At 45.1% G+C, this 20425-nt stretch overlaps 1 protein-coding gene and 3 non-coding genes across 5 annotated transcripts; all 4 read left to right on the forward strand.

The window, feature by feature from the left end:
* Positions 1-1704: 1704 nt before the first annotated feature.
* Positions 1705-18462, forward strand: LOC117140600 (protein rhomboid). 2 transcript variants are annotated; one of them, XM_033303610.1, is made up of 4 exons: positions 1705-1960; positions 15448-15847; positions 17251-17635; positions 17711-18462. In XM_033303610.1, the coding sequence occupies exons 2-4, from the start codon at positions 15515-15517 to the stop codon at positions 18025-18027; spliced, it is 1035 nt and encodes a 344-aa protein (XP_033159501.1). In that variant the 5' UTR covers positions 1705-1960; positions 15448-15514; the 3' UTR covers positions 18028-18462. The 2 variants fall into 2 exon arrangements, with proteins under 2 accessions (XP_033159501.1, XP_033159502.1); XM_033303611.1 differs by having other exon boundaries at positions 15452-15847.
* On the forward strand, positions 10957-11028 carry Trnae-cuc. Its single transcript has one exon. It is a non-coding gene; the product is annotated as a tRNA-Glu (tRNA).
* On the forward strand, positions 11288-11359 carry Trnae-cuc. Its single transcript has one exon. It is a non-coding gene; the product is annotated as a tRNA-Glu (tRNA).
* Trnae-cuc lies at positions 11557-11628 on the forward strand. Its single transcript has one exon. It is a non-coding gene; the product is annotated as a tRNA-Glu (tRNA).
* Positions 18463-20425: the final 1963 nt, after the last annotated feature.

Consider the following 20425-nt stretch of genomic DNA (forward strand, 5'->3'; position numbering starts at 1 on the left):
ATACAAAACACGAAACAATAACAGCTTACAAAATTGTCTTTTTAGCCGATGCAATTTTTATGAGCAAATGTTTATCCTGCGTTTTCTTTTTTACGAGCGTGCGAAATGGAATTGGATTGAAAGTGTTTTCTTTGGTCGCGCTGGAAAAACATTTGCGGCACAAGATATTAATTATAAGCTTTTTAAAGCAAAGCGTTTGGTGATTATCAAGCTACCTTCTTCATATTAACTATCTAGTAATTGGGAAGAAACTCCCATCGTATAGTAATTAGTTTTAGTTATTTTAATTTTAATTTCATTATAATATCATAGTATCTAGCACCTAATTCAGAGGAAACCCTTTGCGGACAGCACCCCCATATTAACAGTTATTCTCTAGGCACCCTTAATTTTAGAAAAAAGGATCCATAGCACCCATTCAACCTAATTCATCTTGAAGTCAATTCGAATCCAATCTGCGTGAATCGAGATGGTTTCCGCCAGGCGAGCGAGTGAGCTAGCTGCTGTGTGCGAGTGAGAGGGGGCTAGGGCGGAACAGTGGGTCGGGCAGCGCCCTCATCAGCTGTCAGCGGCAGCAGAATGAGGCCCATTTGATGAAGATGCTTCTGCAATTGTTAAGTGTATCTGGGCCCTTTCGATGTTTGCTGTTTGCTATTTGCTATTTGCTATTTGCTATTTGAGCAGGGAGATGGAGGATGGAGGCCACAAGACATCAAAATCGTACTCGATATGTTAACAAGTCGCGATACAAAAGAGATGACTGCTCCCAAGAGATGCCAGAGATAGCCCACATAAATAAGTATCTCGTGGCTGCTAGCTGGTATCTCGTGTCTCGTATCTTGTATCTTGTAGCTCGCATCTGATGGATGCACCTTTTGACACCCAATAAACAAGGCGAAAACAGCAGCTGAGACCGAAGTGATTTGATTTATTTATCAGGGGCCAGAAATCAACGTTGGCTGTTTCTTTTCATCAAAGGGAAAGTATTGGCAAAGCTATTTAATTTTCTATTAATTATTATTAAGTTTGCAAACGAGCAGATATTGAAGTGAACAATACTGGGTCAGATATAATTTTAAGTATAAGCCCAAGCTTCGTTTTTTTTGTTTTTCCCCAAATTGTTGCACATTTGGTAATGCAGTAATTGAGTTAATTAGCCAAAAAGGGATTAAGGTGTTTTGGGTTGTGCTAACTTAATAAGTGACTTGTTAATTATCCGTCGGCGGCTGCATCTGCAACTGTCTCCCTCTCTCGCTCTCCGCCTCTCCTCTCTCTCTGTCGCACCTGCAGCTGCCGGTAAAAGCCAGCTGGCTCCTTGCTATCCCTCTCCCTTTCGTTCCTTCGTTCGCCCCCTCTCACTTGCTCACGTGACTCCCTTACGTGTACCGTTCACCGGATGGTGGCCAAAAGCAAAAAGCCACGACAAAGGAAAACTTGGCAACGCGTTCGAACCTCGAACATGTTTGCTGCACCTGGCTTTATTGTCCAAAAGGGTGGCTCAAAAGGGGGCGGTGGTTTGCAGGGGGTTTTCTTACCTTGGCCAGCAAGAGCCGGCTTTTCAAAAGGGGTGCAAAATGGAAAAAAACTCAAACACACACATGTAACCCCTCCGGTAAGGAGGCTCTACCCCTTTCGGTTTTGGCCAGGCCGGCACTTTGCGAATCTATAAGAGTATCGGGCCGCATAAAAAACGAGCTCAGTTGTGAACGGTACTTTGTAACGGCAACCGGCGGCAGCACGCGCGACTAACGGTTCGCTGGAAAAGTGGAGGAAAAGCCCCGAGGAAAAACTTAGTGGAAAAGCACCGAACAGTCGTACCGCCAGCCATTTACTGCTCGGATCGACTGCCGCAGTAACTTGTCGCTCATCCTCGAGAGAAATAAAATAGAAGCTGCAACCAGTTCACGTAATCCTGCCCCCGGATGGCCTGAAAAGAGTCAACCATTCCGTCACCCCCTCGGTAAGTCATAACGCCCCCGCCTCGGATTCCCACTCTGAATCCCCATCTATTCCATATCTTACCCTCGGAGATCCCGACAAAACCCCGAAAAAATAAATCCATCGGCTTAAAACTTGGCAAAACTCAGCTCCAAACTCAACCATGCTGAGCTGAACGTATTTGACTAGAGCGAGCACTGAAAAAAATAAAGGAGACTTCAAGGTGTGAAAAATACTATATAATATATATAATATTTGTTTATAAATTCCACGCTGAGTGGCGTAAATGTCACATGTCTATTGAAACCGGAAACCAGAAACAATCTTGTTGGTTAGCCAACCTAGTTTTTGTTTTCAGTGCATGTAAATCTGCATCTGTCAGTGCGGCAGCAGCTTCAGCATCAGTATCTGTGTCTGCTTTGTATCTTTTGGGTTGTAAAAACATCTGTGCTTGTCGTTCGGCATCCGTATTTGCTGCCGTTTGCAGCGGGCCAACTGCAATGCCACCACCCACTACTGCCACCCATTCCCAGCCAGTCGCACATTGCGTATACGCAACGTGGAGCGCGGGCTTAACTAAAAACCGTTTGTGCCCGAGCTGTCAGCAAATGGCAAGCACTTTCCGTTGAAATCTCCCCCGGTTCACCCGGTTTCTGTATGTGTGTGGGCTGCCCTGCTCCGTTTTCGATATCTTTTGTGGTATCTCGGACAAGTGCTACTTCTGGCCAACTTCTGGGCAACTTCTTGGCCAGCTACTGGCTGGTTGGTTGGCTGTTCGACTTCCATTGTCTCGTTTTCGAATGGAAACACAAGTGCGTGTAGGCAGGAGTGGCCAACGATCGATGGAGAGGGTCTCCTATGCGTGTGGGCGGGCCTCGAGCTCCCAGTTTGGACATCCATCTTGCCACCAAACCGACCAGGTTCGTGTGTCTCCAGGGCGCGAAGACGCCACATTTGGCTCACTTTTGTTTACACTTTGATTTATCTCATTCAATCGCATCGATGCGAATTTTATTCACTTTCCGAATTTTTCTTTTTCCCGCGAAACTTTTGCTAAGCAGACAAAATGGAAATCAAAATCAAAATCAAGAGTCGTTTCAGATACACAAATCATGGACAAAATGACAGCTGCCTTGGGCTTTTGTCACTGGCGAAGTTTCTGTTTTTTGTTGAGTGCATGGAAATACGAAAAAATTAATGCGTTGGCTATTCTTGAAAAAATCGTACGCAATGCATTTTAATTTTTCGTGTCTCTTGTTCGTTTTTTGTTTGTTAATATATAGTTTTTAAATGTGTCAAGTTTGCTTTTATACGCGTCAGAGCGAGAGGCAACGTCGAAAATAAAAACAATATAGCGAAACAAACAAAGAAAAAGTCGAAAAAAGACCCAAAGACCTGATTTCTGATTTCGGGGTGGCTTAGTTTTGTTTACCCAGTTTGGGCCACTTTTCTTTTACTAACGTGTGCAGAAGTGGAAAAGTTATGAAGATTACATATATAGGAAATAGTTTCCTAACTCAAATCAAAGGAGCGTAGTTAAGCTGCGAATTAAAATTACTATCCAAGTCGTAAAACTTTAATTACCAAACTGAATTTGGCCCAAACTTCTGACTGCTATTAAGTTCAGCAAACTGATTTGTTTTGTTCTCCCCCATTTCCCAGCGCAATCTCAGCGCAGAAGTCAACAGTTTATAGTGTTTAATCATTCTTAAGCTGTCTCCACCTACCCCCCTTCGCACCCCTTCCCTTCTGGGCCACCTTTGACCTTCATTAGTGTCAGACCCTCTCGCATTCGCATTAATCTAGGCAGACGTTTCAAGTTGAGCTGTTGCAAGACAATGGCTCGAGCAGTTTTGTAGTTCGTCTTGTCGGCCAAGGTGCACACGCACACGCCAGATACAGATACAGATACGAGATGGTATCTTTGAGATACTCGCACAAACGCATACAAAACAGAGCTAATAAATCAGTGCAGTTTATGCCTGAGGTGCGAAATGTACAAAATTATTACGCAACTAAACCAAAAATGTTAACAAATAAAAAATTTAAACTTTTAATCAAATTTTAATAATAGTTCTTCAGTTTTAGCTTTCAAATAACAAGTATATGTATATGGTGCTAGTTAGCGCTTAAGAAATTGAATAAATTGCGCACGAAATTGCCGGATTATGCAACCATTCGAAGTTGCACCCCCGCCCACTGCCCACCGACCAGCCACGCCCCCCGTGGCTGAGGCGCCCCAAAGTCTCAGGGCGACACAAACAAAGAACTCGAGTGGCGTGCGTGCGTGTGTGTGTGTGTGTGTGTTGCACAAAACCGACGCGAAACGAAAAGTCCGAAAAACAAACACAACAACAACACACACACTCGGCTGAAGGAAAAACCTTCGCGGCGGAAAAACAAAAAATAAGCAGAGCAGCGATGTGAAAAGTTGAATGCCTAACTAGTTGAAACACGCTAAAAATGCGAAAAAAGAGATCCACATAAAAAACAATAAATAAAGAAAAACAAAAGCTCAAAGATGGAGCACACAATAACAGCAACAACAACAAGAACAATGACTCGGAAAATGTGGAAATGTCTTGGGAACCGTGCAGCAAAATGGATGAAGCTGACGTTGTTGCTGCAGTTTGCTGAATTAGATAAAAGTTTAGGAAATGTTTATGCCCGAACTAAGGCGCAGATGAATAGCGCAGGAACTCCTTATGCCAAATACCCTCGATGGAGCAGCCAAGGGTCCAAAAGCATGCTGGGATCCACATGCCTTTGGTACGGGTTTCGCCTGCGTGACAAACTTCAACAGTCGGATTGCTCGGAAAAGTGTGCAAGTGAAGCTAGGTAGTTTTTGAATGGGAAAATTACTATTTTTGGTTATGAAAAAGATACTCTACTTAGAATTAGCTCACAAATTGTTATTCATATCTATAGATATTTAGCTATATTGCTTGCAGTATCAATTCCAGGGTATTTCACCTGCAGTGCCAAGCATTTTTCCTCAGATTTATTTTTATATTTTTAAGCACAGGTTGGGGGAAACAGGTGAGCTGTAGGATAAGGCAACCTGGCAAATGGCAGGCGGAAGTGCACCGAAAATAAATGTGGGTAAAAATGCCAAGGAGAAGAGGAAAACGGTGTCTTTAGTTGCCATTGCAACTGCAGTTAGTGGAATGTTGTCTACACGTAAATATTTCACACCAAACTCAGAAGGGGTGTTCTTCGAGTGAAAGAACAGGGGCGTAGCTACTAGAGGGGGAGGGGATTCGGCCGGAAAATTGCCTAACCAGCGCAATGTGCAAATACAAATGCAACTGCGGAATATGAATCACAAGCTGAAAAGTGCAGCCACCAGGGGAACTCCGCACACTCATCGCTTATCGGCGATTTACGATTTCCCCCTCCACCACCACCTGTCTTCAGCCCTTTCCAACACTTTTCATTCATCAATGTTGTTCGAAAGAGGTGAAAACTCGTGCGCGCGACTAAAACAAAAGAAAGAGAGCAAAACCAAAGAAAGAAGAGCAGCCGAAGATAAGACAGCAAAGATTCGCGGACTGGCGATAAACAAAAACAAAGGCAAACGATTGCGAAAACTGCAGTGCGAGCCACAAACAAACATGCTAAGAATGCATCCCACAGATACAGATACATTTACAGATACAGTGCTAGCACCGAAATTAGAAGTAATAATAAATAAATAATCAAAGATTTAGTTTATTTGGTATATAAAGTTGTTGATTAGTATGGATTCTAAAGTACACACTATTCATTTGTAACAATCGATAGCATTGGAGTATAATAGCGATCCCACTTAGCGAGTGAGCACTGTACGCATCCATCTGACGTGTGAATCGACACTAAACCGTCTCAACAAATGCTGTTAATAGTGCAGCCGAATAAGAGATTGAAAATTTACAAATCTGGCGAAAAGTGAAACGGAACCCAGCCAGGGTCACATTCTCTAGAGAACCGAACCCAGACCAATCCGCACCGCGTTGAGGTGAGTTCTGGTGAGTGAGTCAGGCCCACGCAATGCGAACACCTGAAAGTCCGCATCGATAGGAAAAAAATGCGAGGGAGGGGGAGGGGTTACGAGTTCGGGGCCCAAAACGAGTTTCACACGGGGAACGTGGGCCAAAGTATTTGACGTCAGCAATTGAAGTTGGTCGACAACTATCGAAGCCGATTCATTGACACAATTTGTATATGACGAAGGTGTCGCGGATTAGGGTATTTCCTATTTGCACTTTGCGAAAAGTGAGACGCCTCTCATGTGACAAATATTTGCCAGCGGAAGATTTACTTATTTATTTAGCGGAAGATTGTGTTTAGCAATGTAATTAATCAGATCTCAAGTGGTTGAAATTTCACGACATTGTATCTCAGTTGCATAACTCAAAAAATTCACATTAAGTGGGTGTTTAGTTTCAAAGAAAGTGCACTAAATATACGTAGCTAAAGAAATCAGTGTTATGTTTGATTTTTAGCTTATATTCCATGTCAATATTTTTTTGTTAAACAGAGTATGTTTCAACTGAAACCATTTGATCCAATGCATCGCAGCGTTGTCATGTAGTATTTATGATAGAATTAAGCAAAAATCACGGACAAACCGAACGCAAATCGTTTACAAAGAGTTATCACAGCTATTTGGGTTATTATTCTGCATTGACACAATGTGAAAAACCTGAAAAAAACAAATAACCAAAGCTGAAAAACCAAAATCGAGAAAAACACAAAAATGCCCGACAAATAGCACAATAAGAAAAAAACATAGAAAACGCATGTATATGTATGGGAAATCAAATATTCTGGCAATTAAACAGCAGAAATTGTTGGTCGCCGCTTGTTTGTTGCTTTTTTTTCCTTCGGGTTTTGTTTAATTTAAATGGTTGCAACCGCAACACGAATTATGCAGATTTACAAACGCCGACAAAAAGGCGAGAAAGTATTTATAATTAAAGCGGTTCTCTCCGAGGGCCTGTGCACTGACCACCCATAGATAGTTGCTCCCGATGATCAGCGCTGCATCCGATAGATAGATAGATGCAATCGTGCGCACGTATCTGGCGGATACCCGGCCAATCTGCATCTGCAAATGACCACAAAGTGAGAGCGCTGCACAGTTAACTCAATTAACTTATAAAATGTAAACTATGCGAGCCAACAGCTACACCATATAGCATATGTGGCTCCAGCTCCCAGACGAGATCCAAGCGGAGCCCCAACAACAAGCTCACTGAGCTAAACGGCAACGGTGATTAACTTTTGTCCATCTACCGCAGCGATGGTCGCGTGACTCACGAGCCCAGATAAGCTTACGATATCAACAGGAAATGCCAAGCATAATTCATTGGAGTTTGAAATATTTCTTAGAATATTAGATGGATACTTTATAAAAGTTTGTTACTACTGCTCATTGAAACAGTTAGGCAGTTAAGGTTTAAACTAATTGCTGATGCACCTGCCCATCTCTAGCGCACTTCACAGTTTCCAGCCTCGGCCCATGCCCCCAGTTTTCCATATGTAGATGCGTGCGAAGAGATACGTGGATGTATCTACAAGCTACAAGTTACGCTTTGCAGACTCGCGTACTCACCTGAGCGCGAATAATTACCACGCCAAGAAAGGGGAGCGAACGGGGAAGGGGCAGATGGGCAGGGGGATGGGTGATGGGTGACGGAGGGAAGAGAGGGGGCGGCACAGGTAGGCGCCGCTTGCGTCCACCGAAGAAGAGGCGGCAAAGGGGGCGGAACGGGCCCACCGACTGCGGCAACAATGTTGGTGAATGTTGAGGAAGCGAATGTAGATCGGCGATAGAGTATCTAACCAAAGGGGCGGAGAGCGGGGGGCGTGGCGGCAGGTGGGTCATCGGCGGGTCGAGGGCAGCGCCAGCGGTGCTAATGTGGTTATGAACGCCAGTTGGCAGGTCAGCTCGGCTCGAAGTTCCGTCTTGGAGCCGAAGTCGTTGCTAATCGAAATGTGATAATCGGGGCGGGGCAGGGACCAGTTCATTGAGCTCCAAAAGGGGCGGCCAGGGGAGATTCGCACCGACTTCGCGCTGCTATTGAACCCATTAATGACGCCGCCTTTGCCTTTATGCGCGCGATTTTCTCGGCTCGTGGAAAGTCGCACGAGAAATGGATCGCACATTAGCTTGGGAAAACCGCTTGACCAGCGGTGAAATCATAAGGGGAAAACGAGTGCAAATATTTATTGGAAAAGCCCTGAGCACGTTCCTTGGGAAATGGTTCTTTGAAATTTGTTTCCCAGGAGAAAAGGGCTAAAATAAACCATTTACCCATGATATTCATTCTGTGATGGAATCTTTAGCTTGTTTGCTTAAGTACGAACTATTTAAGCACCAATTTGAGTTGTCTCGTTTTAGAACATTCCTCTTGGCTTCTTGTGTTCCCCCAACTGATCCCTTCCTTCCTGTCTTCCTTTCTCGGCAATCTGCTGTTTATTTGTCTTTGGATCCCAGAGAAAAACACGAGAACAAAAGGCTTGTCAAGCCATTTCCATTTTCATTTCCATTACCGTGCGAATTCTGCCCGCTTTTCACTCGCTGCTTTGCCATTAACATTTTTCACTGCTCACCCACTCAGCGGATTCAGGGCGCATAATTGCCTTTTGATGTTGCTGCTCGCCCTAGGCAATGGTCATGTCGCACCCCTGCTCCTTGCTCCTGGCTGCCTGCTGACCACTTAAAGCCACATTAATTGTTATGATTTACAATGGGAAAAATCATAAATTAATTATTCATGGGGCGGCAAACCAGCGGGGACGGATGAAATTCCTGCCCTGGGTCAATGTTCCATTGGCTGGGCAATTTCCGCGCGGCTTCCTTCCTGGCCAGTGGCCACCAAATCGATGGCAGATCAGCTTCCAATTAGCTAACGGAACTACGTGCAAATCGTTGCATCTCGCGGCGCAGCAACCGTTCGAGAGCGGCGAAAGATACTTTTGTATCTCGGCGGTAAAAGCGGGTTAATTGATGGCTTTTGCATTAACTTGCTTCACTCGACACAATCAGCAGAGAAGCGAAAGAGGGGCGTTGGGAGAAAGGGGGAGGGGCAATTGACCTGCTCGGCGCTACTTGTATCTTTGAGTCTTTAGCTTGGAAGTTAATTATCACAATGTCTCGCTGAGTTCGTGCTGCAATTTCCATAGATATTTATTAGATCGGACTCGGGCGAAATTCTCATGCCATAAATCAAGCTCAAGCTGTGATCTCAGAGTGCCATCTGCTGGCCATACGTAAAAGTATCTTTGAATTTAGAGGTTTTCAGTTGGTTATCTGCACTGCTCGACATGTATCTAACTGAAGAGTTCGAAAATATATGTTTTGTATATATGAAAATTCTATCTGCCAAATTTGTTCTGCCTGCATGTGGGTGTTTAATTGGATTCTCCTTCGTCTAGACTTCGTCTCGTGGGGCCACGCACTTTAATCGCCTGCGTGCCTAATTTATTGATATGTCATCGTCTGCCCAGCAACCACATCCACTGCCACCATTAATCCCCCCACATTTGGATTCTCCTTGACAATCTTTGCAGTGGCCTCAAGCCAAAGTGTTTGTCATTTCCTGGCATTCCGCAAATACTTGGCTCTCCGTCTTTGGATTTCGGCTGTGTGTAGTTTTCATTTCATTTTCATTTTCGTTTTCGTTTAGTTGCCATATTACGAAACTGGCCTCCCCTTTTCGACTGGTTACTTCTTGTACATATATCTCTGAATGTTCGATTTCCAAACTGAATGAAACTTTAGCCACCCCGATTCGATCTGCTCCGCCGTTTGCGTGATTCATTTTTCACATTTTTGGTTGCTCCGTTTTGATTGTATGTACGGTATGTACGAGCATTATGCTCGTCTGGTGTCTTTCGAACATTTCGTTTTTGTTTTATTATTATTCTTGTATTTTTCCTATATTTCCGTGTGAACTTCCGTTTTGACCCCCTTCCCTATGTCCCCTTACTGGACTCTGCTCCCTTCTGAAAAAGGCAAAAGTTTGGAACGTGTTTGAAATATTGATAGCGAAATGAGCAGGGACCACAAGAGCAACCTACACAGCTACGAGCCAATGCAGAGAGAGAAAAAAGGGTTGACTATTTCGCAGGCTTATCGATGTTTGAATTGGAGTTTATCTTACATATGCGACATATTTCAACATCAACTATATTATCCACTTTATAGTTAGTATACACCACTTTCTCTCAGTGCACTCGCACCCACTTGGACCTTGCACCATCGGTGGTTGCAGGCAACACCTACTGCCGTCCCAAAGTTGTCCAGAGAACCCCTTGTCCCCCGATTCTGTCTGTCGTCGGTCTGCCTGTGGTTGCTGTTCGTCGTCTGCCTCGGTGGTGCTGTGGTGGGATTGTTGTTGGTGGTGGTGGTGGGGCGTGTGACCTCTCCCGCCTGCCCCCTTCGGTGGCCCCTTTTACGGCTGCATTAGACAATAACTGGTAATAATCGTTGAACCGTAAAATAAACATGGATACCCGGTGCACTTGTTTGGGCAGCAACAACAGCAGTGCTCAGGTGGTTCAGGTGGTTCGGTCGGTGGTGTCTTTGTCGCTGCAGGTGATTAGGTCCGTCCCCCGTCCGCTTGCCACCGTCCATCGTCCGTTGTCGTCTGCCGGACGTTAACTGATTTGTGCATTGACGCGAAGTCGTAGAAATATACGAAAAGACATAAATACTTAAGCAGGGAGACAGAGCAAGCCGAGGAAAGCAAAGGGTAAAGTAGGGGGAGGCAAGCTTGCGGTTTTCCGCAGATCACGAACCGGCAAAATAATAATCATATGCCAACGTTCTGCATTCCATTTCAATCCTATCCGATCTGATAGGTAATTTACATTCGTCATCGAGTTTCGATTTTCTGACCAACACTAAATGATTCAGCGGCTATTTATAAACGACGGATCAGAATAATCTCCAAAGTCAAACGAACGAGCAAAAAGCGATCTTGAACGGCGCGCGACTGAAGTTGGCTTTTGGCGCGCCAAGTATTCATATCCCATATTGTCTAGTGGTTAGGATATCCGGCTCTCACCCGGAAGGCCCGGGTTCAATTCCCGGTATGGGAAATATGGTTCACACTTTTTTTTAATAAACAAATATTGTCATGCTGTTTTGTGTTTTCTGACATAAGCTTGAGATCCCATTTTAGACTTTTGCAGCACTTTGACCGATTTTGAGATATCGAATGAAAGAACTCTTATTATTAAAATAAAGGTGAAAGTATCACAAAGATCGATAAAAACTGTTATCGTATATCTCTCATCTAAATATAGGGATACGTAATATCCGTAGCTCGAAACAACCTTTACGATAAAGAAACACAAGTCCCATATTGTCTAGTGGTTAGGATATCCGGCTCTCACCCGGAAGGCCCGGGTTCAATTCCCGGTATGGGAAATATGGTTTCAGATTATTTTTTTAAAAATTATTTTAAAATTTATACACATTCTAAAAAAAAACTACAAAATACAGGTTTTAGTTGTTCAGGGTAATACTCCAGGAAATATCTACATTTTGAATTATATTTTCAGACATTACATCTATAAATAATATTACCGAAATTCTTGAAACTGTTTTTGATTCTGCATCCCAAGTCCCATATTGTCTAGTGGTTAGGATATCCGGCTCTCACCCGGAAGGCCCGGGTTCAATTCCCGGTATGGGAAATATGGCTACACATTTTTTTCATACACAATTACACATTTTGAAAAAAAAAGTAAGAAAAATATCTATCTTGGGTTTATTTTTTCTGCAGCTTTATTTCATCATGCCCTATTGAAGTTTAGACCACCAAAGACTTTGGCTGCTTTGAAAATTTGGTTGTTGACTGCTCTAAATCTTTGAAATCTTGACTCGACATCGAGAGCAGATTGTGCTCCATTCTTTTGTTGAATTTGAGCAATAAGAACAGAAACAGAGGCAAACTTTTGTGGCCTTAGTTTTATGTTGAGTGTTTTATGGGCCAGTGGCTGACCAAAGGGGAGGGGAAGGAAGGGGGTCCGAGTAAGGGCAAGTGTTTCACACAGTAAACACAAGTTAATGAAATTAAAACGTAAGCAGCAGACACACAAAAACGCAATAAACACAAAAGAAATTACAATTAAATTGAAAGCAAAGAGAAAGACCACTTATTGGAGTGCGAGGAAGCGAGATGGCTATAGGACGGACGGAGACAGAGCTAGCCTGCTTCCCACACGCGCCTCTCCTCACTCCTTTGCCACTGCAACTTGACATGCAACCCGAATGGAAATGAACTTTGAAGCCTGCGTGGGTCGTTGTTTCTCGGTTTCTCGGCTTGAGAATTCCAGTCGCCGGCTATCGCGATGCTCCACTTGCCCCCTCTCACTTTTCCCCCCCACTCCCCACTCTCCACTCTCCGCATTTTTCTTCTGTGATGGCGTGCGCGACTTTTAATCGCATTCGCTTCAATTGTCGGAATTTTATTGTGAAACCAACTAAGACTTTGGGCGTCGAAGCCTCCCTGGCACCCCCCCCCTCACTAGCTAGACTAGCCCCCACCCCTTTTGGCTCTCCATGCACATCTTTCATAACGCTTCATTATCGTCTCATAGAAATAATGCGAAAAGAAACCTTTGAAAAAATTAAAAAAGTGAAAACAATTCCCAGAGTTGGTGTACAGTGAAAGCTCCCATGGGTGACCTTTAAATTACATTGTTTTACTCGCTCTTAAAATAAAATTGTATGTCTTTGATCATGGGCTAATAATCCATTTGGTGACCCCGATCTTCTTTTCTAAACGTAATGCTCCGCCTTTTCAACAAATGTTGGTATAATATTGCCGTCTTTAAAGATGGGTAGCTGTTAGTTTGGACTAAAAGTCGAAAAGTTTGGGTTATGTCTGATAAGCCTACGATTGAATGATTGCTAGGAAAAGCGTAGATCGATTTCTTCTGTGTAAGCTACCGTAACTTTAGATTGGATCCCACCATCACCCGACACAAGAGCCACCCACCTGGTAGACATTTTTCAATTATAGTTTTATAATAATTTTCTCGTCATTGTTGGTAGTTCATGTTGAGCGTCTTGTTGTTGCCTGCAGTCCATTTGTTGTTGCGTTTTGTTAACGTAACTTTCTTCGTTATTCTTTCACTTTTCGACCCGCCCACTGGCTCTCCATAACTTTTGCTCTCGACCCAAAGGCATTTACGCCGCGTTGTAATTATGTATTTTTTCCGTGCATTTCTCTCTCACTATTTCTCTTGGGTGGTGCACCCTGCGGCTTCAGTAATTAAATTTGTTGTTGTCTCCTCTCGCCCTTTCGCTGGCCAACTGCAACTAACTAACCATATTTACTCAGGAGGAATATATCTCTGTAATTGCCGGCAAAACGTCGAACGTCCCAGGAACTGCGAAATAATTTCGAATATGTTTCGAGCCAATTTAGCCAGCTCGCTGAACCGCATAAATCAATAAAAGAAATACGTAAAAAATAGGTGGGGATGGATACCCCCACATATTTGATAACCTTAGAAAAGTACTCCGCTGGCAAATAATGCAAACTCAAATAGTCAGCATTATGTAAATGAAATGTTTGCCCAATGCAAACACAAAATGCGGTCGACTCAGAAATGTAGAACAGCAGCTCAAGGAACGGGTCACTGGAAAAATAGATTGAAAATGCCAGTTACCGCCCACTTTTGATCAAATAAGGGCGATATGTTCCAATCGAAATGTCATTTGATTAAAAACTAGTGTCAAACTAAATTTGTGAAGGCAGAAATTTAATTTGTAACTAGCACACAATATTTAACGAACCAAATAAGGAGGCAATCATAGTCACTGTATTTAGCCATAGTATATTATATACATTTACCAAGTCCTGCGTTTCGCCGGTAATAAACATTTCAAATGTCCTGGCCATTAATATTTTATTTCTGTGTAACGAGAGGCAAAACGAAAAAACATTGGCGGAGCAGCCAGAAGGAGGTTGGCTTGCATAATCAACTTCAACGGCGAGTTGAACTTCGATTTTTGCCTTTGCCAAATGAGCCGAGCAGGAAGGCAAACACCGGGGGCCAGAAGGATAAAAAGAGTGGTGGGAAAAGAGGAGAGAGGGAGGGAGGGGCGCAGAGGAAGTTGGATGTTTGTTTCAAGGATATTGTGCGTTTCAGTGTCCTGCACACGAACAAGTTGCGTGCCAAGGACAGCAGCAGAAAAAGCGGCAGACCAAGTTGAACAAGCCGGGCAAAGCTAGCAGGAATCGATGTCTGAGGACATTAAGGATACACCTGTCGATATTTTTACAGTTTTGGCATGCGCCTGCCTGCCCCTCGGTCCCCATTTTCGGATCCATTAACCGGTTTGCCAGTTGTGCGCCAGGATCATTAGGGGGACGACCGAGAGCAACACTTCCGTCTGTGAAACGAGTTTTCGGGCAACAGAAGAGGGCAGGACAACACGCCAGGACCTTCCACTATCCCAGTTGTTTTGGGCCAGAGGTAATCACCATTAAAACTCATTACCAAGAGCAACTGCAGCGCACCACAACACTACAGGAAAACCAAACCGAACCGAACACGCCGAAAAGGAACAGGACACGCCATGGGAGCCCAGAACTGGAAGTCGTCCAAAATAACCAAAAACATAAACTAGCCAAAACCAAAACATGCACATAAACTAGTTAAGCCTCAAGTTACAAGTTATTTGCTGTCTGCTCGGAACAAGTGTATCCCATAGAGTGGAATTAATCCTTAAGCTTCAGATATATCTTAGAACTAGGATTTGGAATTAAAATGATTATCGATTAAGTGTCCACCGCAGAGAAAAGTATGTTCTCTCAGTTATGTAACTCTAGTAAGACGCTTTTACTAAAAAATGGAACAGCATGTATGATGGATAGCCAACTCCATTAGTTCCAACCATACATTACTTTTTTATGCAACATTTAATTTCAAGATTTACGATCATAGATTTCACTAGCATTATATTGCCCTGGCCCTTCTGGCCAGCTCCTTTGACTGCTTCCTCCGGCTAGGAATTCCGAATTCCGACTTAATCTCAAGTTTGAGCACTTTCGGGGTTGCATTTTGGCCTTCTTTTCTTTGGTGCTGCCGCAGCGGAAATAAATTTCTTGCGAGTGCAAAAAAGAAATAAATTCTTGACTCTTTTATGGCCGTCTAGTGCCATTAAAAGGGGGAGCAGTGAGGGGTGATGAAGGGGGGCAGGAGCCCGGGGGATTTAGACCTGAATGATGGCGCCTCTGGCAATGTCGAACATCGTCGTCTGCCAAATCGAGACGCGTCGCGGAGAAATTGCGCTGCAGTTGTCGTCAAAGCCGGAGACAGTCGCAGAAATAGAGACAACCTTGAGCTAATTTGGCCCACCGCGTAATCCCCTTCTACACTGAGAGAATTATTATAGAAGCATACTAAAGAGTCTCCAATCTCAAGAAAATGTTTCGTTGCTATGTTATAATATGAATACACCACAGTTTTTTGAAGTGATTGATTTTCTTTTTCGTCCAGACAGCCGCCGCCGGGAGCAGACAGCATTCCGCTCATCTCACCATGACAGAAGCCGCCTCAGCCTCAGATGCTCCTGCTAAGTGGGGCACCGTCACAAGGCAGACGCCCCAAAAATAGACCCCTCATCGGAACGGTGGAGCAGGGGGAGATGCCGCCCAGTACCGTTCTGCAAATGCCGCCGGCTCCGTCGTCGTCGAGGTCCGGACTGGTGCTGGGCGTCTGCTGTGACCAGCTGATGGCGGTGCAGCCAGTGCAGTCAGTGCAGCGGGCATCCGGAGCAGCAGCATCCAAGAGCAGTTCGCCGGATTGGGGGAATCACAGGGCGAAACATCTTGAAGGGGCTGCCACGCCTTTCAAGTGGATTCCGCCCTTTTTCATTATCCTCGCCACGCTCCTCGAGGTGAGTAGCCCCACGTTGGGCGCCAAATGTGACCGCTTTTTAATGCGATTACCGTCGAGGGTTGATTGAGGGTCATAACAGCCACATTTGGGGTGACCTCGAGTTGGGGATGGCGACGGCGATGGGTTGAAGTTGCCATGACATCGCATATAAAAGCACAACATTCTGGTGGGGTTTAATTGTTGGCTTATAGATGTTGCAGTGCAACCAACCCTTGGGATAGCAAACATATTGAATTGGGCGCACATTTAACCCCTGATCTCTTGTGTCTGATGGCTGTCTCGGCAATTACATATTATACCATAATCCTCAATCTTCGAGTTTAGAATTTTCATTACTTTTCAAAGCTTAAGAGCTTAAGGGAAAAGCAGCTAAGCAAATAAGTTAGCTAGTTTTAGTACCTTAAAATAATAGCTAAGTTCCGCCAGAGATAGTTTTCAAAGTGATCAGTTAGTATCTGGCACAGCACATTTCAAAAGTATTTTATTTAGTCCACTTTTCATTACACTTAACCCCCAAAGACCAAAGACTTGGGAGCCAGAATGCCCAAGCGACTTGCAGTCACGTCTGAAACGCGTTTTGTATCTCAAATTAAACGAGATGGCCGATGAAGAGGGTTGTTTGCTTGGCCATAACAAAGATGCTGTATCGTATTTCAGACCCCAACCTCCAGCTGAAGGGCCCCCAAGTATTCCCTCTGTATCACCCACACAACAGAGATCTCGTCTAGCAATTGACTTTTGAGGCAAACAAATTGCCGACAGGGCCACACACACCGAACACGACGACTTAGCTTCTCGCTCCCCACCCAGTGCATTTTGTAAATGGAAGTTGGCTTCCGGTTAAAGGATATTCGAGTACCATGGGGGACGTGGAAAGGGGGCCTGCGGAGGGCAGAAAGGATGAAGGGATACAGAGTGCGTGCGAAAAATCCAACACGTCTACGATTTGTTTTCCGCGTCTGGCTTTTTGCACACCACACAGACTGGACGCCGCCAGGCCACAGAAAAACGGGGAACTGGGCAGGAATGAGGGGGAATAATGGGGTTTCTGGAGTAAAAAGGGAGGAATGGGCAACCCAGGAGCTGGGGGGAATTGATGGCGACGTCTCGTCGCTGTCTGCTGGCAGTCTACGCCTTTGGGGGTTGTTCTGGCCACCCCTTCTCCTCCTGGCAAAGCTGTCTCGGCTGTGCGGGCTTGATGATTTTATTGCTTCCCTCTTTGCCACGAGTGGGAATGGGGGTTCCCCCAGAAGTTGTGCTCATGAAGTGGTTCCGAACTAGTTCGGGTTACAAGAAATGGTTGTTTAGTATGCATACCTTTTTCTTTGCTGGGTCACAAAAAGCTTTTCCAACTTCTATATAACTTATAATGAAGCATTCATTCTATTCTTAACTACACAGGTTCTCGTGTTTCTGTGGGTGGGTGCTGATCCCCCCGAGGATTCCCTTCTGGTATATCGTCCCGACCAGCGCCTGCAACTCTGGAGATTCCTCAGCTATGCCCTGCTCCACGCCAGTTGGCTCCATCTGGGTTACAACGTGCTCACCCAGCTCCTATTCGGCGTGCCTTTGGAGCTGGTACATGGATCGCTGAGAACGGGCGTCATTTATATGGCCGGAGTTTTGGCCGGCTCATTGGGAACTTCGGTGGTGGACTCGGAAGTTTTCCTGGTGGGAGCCAGTGGAGGCGTTTACGCCTTGCTGGCCGCCCAACTGGCGAGTCTGTTGCTCAACTTTGGTCAGATGCGACACGGGGTATTCCAGCTAATGGCTGTGATTTTGTTCGGTAGGTGCACTGTTGTAATTCATATTACCATAGTTTGGTCTTGGGAATCATAAATATATATTCTCTCCCTTACAGTTTTCTGCGATTTGGGGTATGCCCTCTATTCAAGAGAACTGGCGATGCACCAGCTGCAGACACGACCCTCTGTCTCCTATATCGCCCACATGACCGGAGCTCTGGCCGGGATTAGTGTGGGTCTGCTGCTTCTCCGGCAACTGGATGGTGGGCTGCGACCACGCCCACTCCGCTGGCTGGCCCTGGGCGTATGGTGCCTATTCAGCGCCTTCGGAATCGCCTTCAACTTGGTGAACACGGTCACAGCTCAACTTCTGGCCGAGGAGGAGGGCCAGGTGATCAGGCAGCACCTGATGAACGACCTCGGAATGGGATGATCCCAGGCGGAAGCCACAGACTGCATCCTCCTCTTACGTGTCTCCTCTTATGCCCTAGTCTAGTCACTAGATTATAAGACTTTCCCCAGGACAGCGTGCTCAAATAACATATCTACATCTATCGGATATCCCGGCTCCCACTTCAAGAGGGGATCGCTCAAAATACTCTTAGCTCGTAAGTCCCAACATTTATCTTATGCCAATGCCAAAGGAGTGGAGAGGTTCCGTTCGGGAACTGAGCCTGGCTCACATCAAAGACTTAGGATCGGGTTTGGGTTGCTATCGATGCTGATCGATGGACTCCTACATTGAGTTGCCTACTTAGGCTTAATGCCAAACCAGAGCTTAAAGACATAACATACATATATCCAAATACAACTATTTGAAACAAGAAATCTAACTCAATAAATTACCAAACTATAGAGTAATCAGCAATGTGCCTTGTTTTTTTGAAGCCAGCTTAAAATGTAACGAAACATCGGGCTGGGAATGAATTGCAATATGAGGTGAACTGCACCAAAATACATGCTAATTCCCCAACCAGCTGAAACAGCTGCAATCGAAAAGCCAACATTTTGGGAGGCCGCACCAGAAATTAATAACAAACAAAAACCGAAATTAGCCATCAACTCTGGGCGTTGTTCTATTTTGGCATTGCATCATATCATGGTGCTGGCTCCAAGTGGGGAGCTTCTGGGGGGAGTTGGTTATTTTTGGTTTTGGATTTCGCATTCGCCGATAATGAAATTGTAAACTTGCAACGAATGTGTTCGTAATTCAATAGCTGCAAGCTGCGTCGCTGGCTCCCCTGCTAAAAAAAAACCACAGCACCACCCAAAACCGAGTGCATTTTGATGAGACATTGATGGTTCAATCGAACATTCGACCCACCCAGCCAGTTGAGCCAATTTAGCAAGCCATTTGCGATTCCTCTCAATCGAATCAGATCGAAGTTGGGAGTTCTTCGGGGCATCCCTGATCCCTGATCCCTGATCGCTGATCGCTGAGCAGCAGCGGGGATTATCTGGAGTTCTCGTTAAGTCGTCACCAGTTGCATCGCTCCAAGTCGCCTGGTATCACGAAACGAGTGTCTTCCTGCGCCCAACTCAATTGACAGTTGACAACAAATATTTGTGACATTAAATGCGGCTGCTCGCAGATGCGAGGCTCCAGAGGATCCTCAATGAAACAAGCTCCTCTTAAAAGACATCATCGTGATCGTGCACTGGAAGAAATGAGCAGGAACTATAGCCAAAAGTGGAAAAGTTGCAGGTATCTCACATTGCTGCTTCTTTATGAACTTTTAAAGAGCACTTCCATATAAATATCTTTCTTGCCATAAAGTACCATTCTTTTTCCCAGTGTGCCACCTCCAGTTGAGCTGCAGCTGAGTCCTGGACGACTTGCTCATTTCACTAATTTAATGAAGACCTTTTGCGAGAAAAGCGGCGAGGGGTGAGCCCATTGTCTCCGCTGCTCTCACTCGAGGAGGGACGTCCGAGACCAAGACCAAGACTTCCCCAGATTGATGATGCGGTTTGGTCGGGCAGCTTTTAAACTCCAGGTCGGGCTCGCCGACGACCCGTTCCCGATCCTCCCGGTAGGCAGGGACGGGACGGGGTGGGCCTGCATCAATAATTTGTGTCCGCCGTTGAAAATAATTGACCAAGTTTGTCTGTTTGCGGTTGTGGCATTTAATCTACTTGCAGCTGAAGTTCCGACAACTGAGCTGCAGCAGCTGCCATTCCACTGCCACTCGCAGCGGCAGAGAGGACAAGTCGACAAAAAGCGTCCAAGTCTCGGGGATTGGGCTGCTCCGTGGCTCGGCTCCTTGGCCTGCACTTGGCGTAATTGAAATAATTTTAAGTGAAAAATCTGCATTCAAAAAATATTTCAACGCACACACAAATGTCAGCATCAGGCGGCACGAGGAGTCCGACGAGGAGACAAAATACCAGAAGCAGGACGGGATGGTCTGGGAGTCGAAGTCCAAGTATGGCTGAACAGGAGATTCCCTACCAACTGGTATTACAAACATTTCTCGTCAAAGAGTATTGGAGTGAAATGAAGAGGTATTTCTGGCAGAAATCCTTAAATACCATACTAATGATAGAGTAAAATATCAATGGACTGACCAACTCCACTTGCCAATCCATATGCCTGACCCGATGGGTCAGCGACTTTTGCGAACGCAGAAATTTACATGCGCCAATTTGAGTGGACATGGACACAAAAAAGAGTCAACAGTTTGCAGCTCTCGCAGTCGCTCGAGCATAATCCTGGGCATTAAGGCAAATTGCAGCATCTGTCGAGGAGACAGGGGCGTCGGCTGGAAAAGGGGGCTCAATTCGGATCGATCACCGGGGCCCACCATAATTTGCTTAATTCGACGCTCAGC

This window comes from Drosophila mauritiana, chromosome 3L (genome assembly GCF_004382145.1).
Source record: "Drosophila mauritiana strain mau12 chromosome 3L, ASM438214v1, whole genome shotgun sequence".
NCBI classification, from domain to species: Eukaryota; Metazoa; Arthropoda; class Insecta; order Diptera; family Drosophilidae; genus Drosophila; species Drosophila mauritiana.

Coding starts and splice junctions, on each gene's coding strand:
- LOC117140600 (XM_033303610.1), top strand. CDS start 15,515: ATGCTCCTGCTAAGTGGGGCACCGTCACAAGGCAGACGCCCCAAAAAT. Junction 15,848..17,250: donor TCCTCGCCACGCTCCTCGAG/GTGAGTAGCCCC, acceptor TTAACTACACAG/GTTCTCGTGTTTCTGTGGGT. Junction 17,636..17,710: donor AATGGCTGTGATTTTGTTCG/GTAGGTGCACTG, acceptor TCTCCCTTACAG/TTTTCTGCGATTTGGGGTAT.